This window comes from Solanum lycopersicum, chromosome 12 (assembly GCF_036512215.1).
Source record: "Solanum lycopersicum chromosome 12, SLM_r2.1".
NCBI lineage: Eukaryota > Viridiplantae > Streptophyta > Magnoliopsida > Solanales > Solanaceae > Solanum > Solanum lycopersicum.
In genome coordinates, this window is record NC_090811.1 from 15,004,078 (window position 1) to 15,011,801 (window position 7,724).

Genomic DNA, 7,724 nt, shown 5'->3' on the forward strand with positions numbered 1-7,724 from the left:
CTTGTCTATGTAAATAGAATACCTTGCGTCAGAAGAAGTACCAATGATGAACAAGGTTGAAAACCTTCAGTATGCTATTATCGAGAAGTTCTCATATGAATGGCTTTAACTAGGTATGTACTAAAATTTCTAAACAATGTAACATAGAAGGGAGTGCAGAATTGGTCTACTGAGACGTATACATGTATTGTTAAAGTTTAGTTGGACGGAAAATTATCACGATTCAAAAATACGTGGTGACACTCGTCTTATTCCATAAAGACAAGTTATCTTAAATTCAAATATAATGATAAAAATATTAAAGTAATATAAGACTGAAAATCTATACTTATTCCATCAAGACAAGTTATCTTAAATTCAAATATAATGATAAAAATATGAAAGTAATATAAGACTGAAAATCTATATACCTATAAATAAAGAGAATCGAGACAAGGTGATGTGGCATTTTTATATATGCAAAAAAAAATTTATATTCAAAAACCCGATTAATTAATTTTGTTAAATATATATCTTTTTAAAATTTTAAATAAAATATGAATACAAATGACTAAATAAGTTGATTTGATTTTTAATATATTATAAAATAAAAACACAAAATTTAGTACATAAAAACTTTATGATTAAAATTTTAAATTACATTTTTAATAAACTTAGTTATGAGTATATATTTTTGGATGCCCATGTATTAGTTTCATATAGAAAGAGATGCAATCATTGGTAACGCGAGAAGTATATTTGAAATGAAAGCATATTATTAGAGTATTCAATTTAATTAACCTTATTATTCTATATATAATATGTGAAGAGGTTTATAATCTAGCAAATATTTTTACATAATTCATATGAATCTATTTATCTTTGTATTTCATATAAAAGATAAAATTTAGTAAACGAGTTAATAATTAAAAAAAAAATCCTCATTTGAGGTTAAATATATTGAGACTTAATAATCAGTAGAGTAACATTTTTGGATAACTTTATGAAAAATCATACTTGACGAGTAATAACATTTATCTTTTGATATAAATGTAACTAAAGAATTTAAAATACCAATAAATGTGATTTATGCGATCTAAAATATCAATAGATGTGACTTATGTAAAAATAATACAAATTTAAATTTTGTTTTTTTTGAATAGATGTGACTTATGCGATTTTGCTTTTATCGATGGGGTAAGTCGCTGTTGATGCAGAGATTTTACCGTTTTAGTTAATATAAAATTTTATATACCGTTTTGGAATTTTTGTTAATATTTTGTACCCTTTAGGCTCCAGACTCAAACTTAAAAACTCCTGTTATAACTAATAATAAGTAGTATGTTATTAAACTATAGAATAAGAAGAAGAAACTAGAGAGAAAAGAAGAGAAGACTTGTTATTTCTCTTGACGAATAAATTTACAATGAAGAGGAGCACTCTATTTATAGGAGAAATCTAACTTGGTCCCCAAGTAGGACTCTTTTACCATATCCTAAAAAGGACTCCACATGATAGACATTCACTAAAATACGAATACTTTATAACACTCCCTCTGAATGTCTAATTCATAGATGAAGTGCCTCGTCAAAAAACTTACTAAAAAAAACTTTAAGAAAAGAAAAACTCTAGTAAAGAAAAAGAGTACACATATCTATAAATACGCATCTAGGTTGCCTCATTAAAAACCTTACAAGGAAAATCCAGTGGGACAAAACCTCGTAAGGAAAAAAGAGTACAACGCGTATTGACTCCCTCTAATGAGAACATCAATCCAGAGACTTGAATCTTCGCATTCCAAGCTTGTGCATGATCTTCTTGAAAGTTACAGTTGGTAGAGACTTGGTGAATAGATTAGCGACATTGTTACTTGAACGAATCTGTTGCACATTTATATCACCATTTTTTTGAAGTTCATGTGTATAGAAAAGCTTCGGTGAAATGTGCTTTGTTCTATCTCGTTTTATGAATGCTCCCTTAAGTTGTGCTATGCATGCTGCATTATCTTCATATAAAGTAGTGAGTACTTTATCACATTCCAAACCGCATTTCTTTTGAATAAGATGTATCATAGACCTTAACCACACACATTCTCTACTTGCTTCATGAATAACTATTATTTCAGTATGATTAGATAAAGTGGCTACGATGGACTGCTTTGTAGATCTCCAAGATATGACAGTTCCCCCACATATAAACACATAGCCTGTTTGGGATCGAGCTTTGTGTGGATCAGATAAATATCCTGCATCAGCATAACCAACAAGATTTGGGCTACAATTAACAGAATAAAATAAGCTCATATCAGTTGTCCCTTTAAGATATCACAAAATGTGTTTGATTCCATTCCAATGTCTCCTAGTAGGAGCAGAACTATACCTTGCTAACAAGTTAACAACAAAAGCTATATCAGGCCTTGTAGTATTAGCAAGATACATTAGTGCACCAATTGCACTAAGATATGGTACTTCAGAACCAAGAATTTCTTCAACCTTTTCTTGAGGTCAGAATGGATCCTTATTCACATAAAGTGAATGAACAACCATCGGAGTACTTAATGGATGCGCTTCATCCATACAGAATCTTTTCAACACTTTTTCTGTGTAGGAAGATTGAGGAACAAAAATACCATTTGTCAAATGCTCAATTTGCAAACCAAGACATAATATTGTCCTATCTTTCATCTCAAATTTATTCTTTAAATAATCAATTGCCTTTTGAAGCTCTATTGAAGTTCTAATAAGATTTATGTATCAACATAAATAGCAAGTACAACAAATTCCGATATTGTTTTCTTTATAAAGACATGGACAAGTTGCATCATTTGTATAACCTTCCTTAATTAAATACTCACTAAGACGGTTATACCACATGCGCCCAGATTGCTTCAAACCATATAATGATCTTTGCAATTTAATTGAATACATTTCTCGAGATTTTGAATTACATGATTTAGGCATCGCAAATCCTTCAGGAATTTTCATGTATAACTCATTATCAAGTGATCCATAAAGGTAAGTTGTAACCACATACATCAAATGCATTTCAAGTTGCTCATGGACTGTGAAACTAATGAGATAACGCAATGTTATATCATCCATAACGGTGAGTATGTCTCTTCATAGTCGACACCAGGCTTTTGAGAAAATCCTTGTGACACAAGGCGTGTTTTATACCTTTGTATTTCATTTTTCTCATTTCTTTTTCGCACAAAAATCCATTTGTAACCAATAGGTTTAATACCATTAGTTGTTTGAACTATAGGTCCACAAACTTCACGCTTGGCAAGTGATTCAACTCTGATTGAATTGCTTCTTGCCATTTTGGCCAATCATTTCGTTGTCGATATTCTATAACAGATTGAGGTTCATGATCCTCATTATCTTGCACGATATTCGTTGCAACATTATATGCAAAGACATAATCAATCACTATTTCTGGTCGATTCATATTAGTTTCAACATCTGTTAAATTTATGGATAGTTCATTATTTCCTTGAGTTTCAAGTTCATTGATTCTTTCATGAATATCAGACTTATTCAAATTTTGAACTTCAATATGAGATTCTTTCATAGTGTCATCTTGACATTTAATCTTTCTTTTTCTAGGATTTTGATCCTTAGACCCCAATGGTCTACCACGCTTTAGGTGTGTTTTTGACTCATTAGCTATGACACTAGTGGATGGTCCTTTAGGGACATCGATTTGAATTGGGACATTCTCTGCAGGAATATGTGATTTAGTAATCCTTTTCAAATCTGCAAATGTGTCTGGCATTTTATTTGCAATTTTCTGCAGATGAATAATCTTTTGTACTTCTTGTTCACAAGTAGAAGAATATGGATCAAGATGAGACAATGATAAATTTTTTCCCAAAATTTCTCATTTTATTTCACTATTCTCTCAAACCAAATTTTGGGAAAACTATCTCATGAAACCGACAATCTGCAAATCTAGCAGTAAACATGTCTCCAGTCAATGGTTCAAGATAGCGAATAATGAAGGGTGACTCAAACCCAACATATATTCCTAACCTTCTTTGAGAGCCCATCTTAGTACGGTTTGGTGGTGCCACAGACACATGTACAACACTTCCAAAAATTCTTAGATGGGATATATTAGGTTCTTGACCCATAACCAATTGCAATGGAAAAACTTTATGATAACTTGTCGGTCTGAGACAAATAAGTGTTGCAGCATGCAAAATTGCATGTCCCCACACAGAAGTGGGCAACTTAGTTTTCATAAGCAACGGTCTTGCGATTAATTGTAAATATCAGGAAAGTGTGCCCTTAACCTTATTATTTGTGCCAATAATTTTGCAAATATCAAGTTACGAGATGACAATAGGCACACATGAGACCATGTAGAAGAAGCATATATTAGAACCATAAAATATCTAAATGACCCATTAGGTGGGTGAATAGGTCCACAAAAATCCCCATGTATACATTCCAAGAACGCAGGGGACTCAATCTTAACTTTTATTGGTGATGGTCTCACAATTAACTTGCCTTGATAACAAGCAGTACAAGAAAATTCACCATTTAAAAGAACTTTTAGGTCTTTTAGTGGACGTTCATTCAAATTTTCTATAATTCGTCTCATCATTATTGACCTAGGATGTCCTAGACGATCATGCCAAAGTACAAATGTATTGGAATTATTATACTTCTTATTTACTATAAAATGTGCCTCAATTGCACTAATTTTTGTCCAATACAAGCCAGAAGATAAAACAGGGAACTATTCTATAACACATGTCTGGCCAGAGACATTCTTGGTGATACCAAGATATTCAAGATTTATTTCATCAATTGATTGGATATGATAACCATTTTCACGGATATCTTTAAAACTCAACAAGTTTCTCTTTGATTTTAGAGAAAATATAGCATTATTCATTATGAGTTTAGTTCCCTTGGGCAAAATTACAATGGCTCTTCCAAAACCCTCAATCATATTAGTACTACCAAATATTGTAGTAACATTTATTTTACCCATACTTAAATGAGAAAAATATTTTCTTATTTTTGAATATTGTATGTGTTGTACCAGAATCAATCAAACAAATATCTTCATATTTCGATAATATGTTCTTAGAATTATCCATATCGTCACATGAAATGACATACACAAAATAAATATATATTAAATATTAGTGTTGTCAAAAGGGTTATATTCAAAGGAATAAATTAATAATTAAATATTAGAAATTGAGCCTTAATTTATTGTTTCCTCTAAGTCAAAAACGAGTTGTTAGGAAAATAAAATAAAATCATTATTTAATCCTAGTTAAATAACAGAATGCATGTTTTTAACATTAGATCAAATTAAAGACCTAATATAATACAAACACATGATAAATCCTAGTTAATATCAGAATTTATGTTTTTAACATTAGACCAAGTTAAAGACCTAATATAATACAAACACGTGATGAAGTTTAGTATTTGACTAACTCTATCATATTAGAATCATATAAATAAATCAATAAAAAATATATATTATTTAATTAAGAATTAAGGAACAAGCTAATGAACGACTAAACTAATTTAAAATACTAATATTCATGCAAGCAACTATCATTACATGAAATTTATTAATAAATACTATAAAAAAAAATATCACTCTTCCATGTTCACAGGACCATCACCAATTAAGTGATCTATTTTTCCTTCAGGATGTGCGAAGAAATCTGCTACATCCAAGTGCGTGATGTCAACTGGATTTTCATAGATAAAATTTGCCTCAGGATTTTTTTCTTTCTTCTTCAGTGATTCTTGATAAAGCTCAACCAAATGTTTGGGAGTACGACAATCACGTGCATAATGACCTCTTACATCACATCGAAAACAACCTTCCCTGGTTGCTTCACATTTCTCATCCTTTCTTTTTCCTTTTTATTTGATGAATGATTAATGCCAGTAATAGAATTACGTTCTTGACCATAATCACGATCACGACCACGTTCACGATTAGGACCACGACCTTTTTCACGCCTAGCATGGTGGGCGTACGCCTCATTCACTTCAGGAAGTGGTTCAGATCCAGTAGGTCGATTCTCATGATTTTTCAATAATAAATCATTATTTTACTCGGCCACAAGAAGATGAGAAATTAGTTCAGAATACTTTTTGAAACCTTTCTCTCGATATTGTTGCTGCAAGAGCACATTCGAGGCATGGAAAGTGGAGAACGTCTTTTCCATCATATCAATCTCACTAACTGTTTCTCCACATAATTTCAATTGAGTAGTGATTCTGAACATGACAGAATTGTACTCATGTATAGACTTAAAGTCTTGTAGCCTTAGATGCATCCAATCATGTCGTGCCTTTGGATGTATGACCATCTTCAAGTGGTCAAATCTTTCTTTTAGGTTTTTCCACAAAACAAGTGGATCCTTAACTGTCAGATATTCGATTTTCAGAATCTCGTCAAGATGATGACGCAAAAATATCATTGCTCGAGCACAATTTTGATTTGATGCCTTATTTTCTTCTTTTATGGTGTCTCCAAGACCCATTGTATCAAGATGAATTTCAGCATCCAACACCCATGAGAGGTAGTTCCTGCCCGAACTTTGAAGGGCGGTGAACTTTAGTTTTGTAAGATTGACCATTAAAATTAAAAACAAAAGAATAAATAATATCTTTATTAATTCTTCAAATCTAACCTTCACTTTTGAGAAATTAGAGTCTCGTGCTGATAACGTGTTATAAAACTATAGAATAAGAAGAAGAAATTAGAGAGAAAAGAAGAGAAGACTTGTTATTTTTGTTGATGAATTGAATTTACAATGAAGAGGAACACTCTATTTATAGGAGAAATCTAACTTGGTCTCCAAGTAGAACTCTTTAACCATATCTTAAAAAGGACTCCACATGATAGACATTCACTATAATACAAATACTTTATAACATATAATATAATATTAAAATTTAAAATTAAAGAGAGTCAAACTCAAAACAATTAGGTTAATATTTCTATTTTAATATTTATACTTAAAAAAATAATAATTTGTTTAAATTAAATTTAGATATTTATACTTAAAAATCAATAATTTCTTTTAAAATCGTAACTTAACTTAATAATGTTTTATAAAGACAATTTTATTTGTGAATTTGATTAACAAGTAGTAACATAAACATCATATCATATTGTTTTGTCGATATTTATGATAGTATTTTTAGATTATAATTTATTATTTAAATTAATAATTAAAAAAATATAAAAATTTTAAAAAGTGGGCTGGCCCGGCAAGCCTGTAGCTCACATACTTGTGAGTTGGGTCGACCATTTCCGGTCCACACAAAAAATAAGCTAACCCGACCTAACCCGTAAAATATCAAAGCATATATGAGTTAGCCCAAATTGATAGCTATAATCAATATAATACTTTTGAATAGTTTGTATATTATATAGTTCATTCCAAACCATAAAACATATCAATATACACTTACAAGTCCACAAATAATATAACACCATAAATTTATACCAATCTATACAAGCACAAATATATTTTAAAATCACATTTTATACCAATATTATATACCCTAAAATAGTTAATTCAGGCCACATAGTTTAAATTCAACAATCATACCACATTAAATATAGTAAAAGCTGTCGAAAAATATATCAATATAATATTTTGACTAAATCTTTTTTTTTTTTTGTATAATTCATTATAAACCATAAAATATACCGATATATAACCACAGATATAGTACAAAATTGAACCT

General features: G+C 30.3%; 1 protein-coding gene across 1 annotated transcript; it reads right to left on the reverse strand.

The window, feature by feature from the left end:
- Positions 1-5,606: 5,606 nt before the first annotated feature.
- LOC112940520 (uncharacterized) lies at positions 5,607-6,604 on the reverse strand. Its single transcript, XM_069291941.1, has 3 exons — positions 6,124-6,604; positions 5,920-6,009; positions 5,607-5,878 (listed from the first exon to the last, which is right to left on the reverse strand). Exons 1-3 carry the CDS (start codon positions 6,602-6,604, stop codon positions 5,607-5,609), a joined length of 843 nt encoding a protein of 280 aa, XP_069148042.1.
- Positions 6,605-7,724: the final 1,120 nt, after the last annotated feature.

Excerpts from the sequence above, each read along its gene's own strand:
- LOC112940520 (XM_069291941.1), bottom strand. The coding sequence starts at position 6,604 with ATGGTCAATCTTACAAAACTAAAGTTCACCGCCCTTCAAAGTTCGGGC. Across the intron at positions 6,010-6,123 it reads GCAACAATATCGAGAGAAAG|TGAATGAGGCGTACGCCCAC; the intron begins GTTTCAAAAAGT and ends CACTTCCTGAAG. Across the intron at positions 5,879-5,919 it reads TCGTGATTATGGTCAAGAAC|GAAAAAGAAAGGATGAGAAA; the intron begins GTAATTCTATTA and ends TCAAATAAAAAG.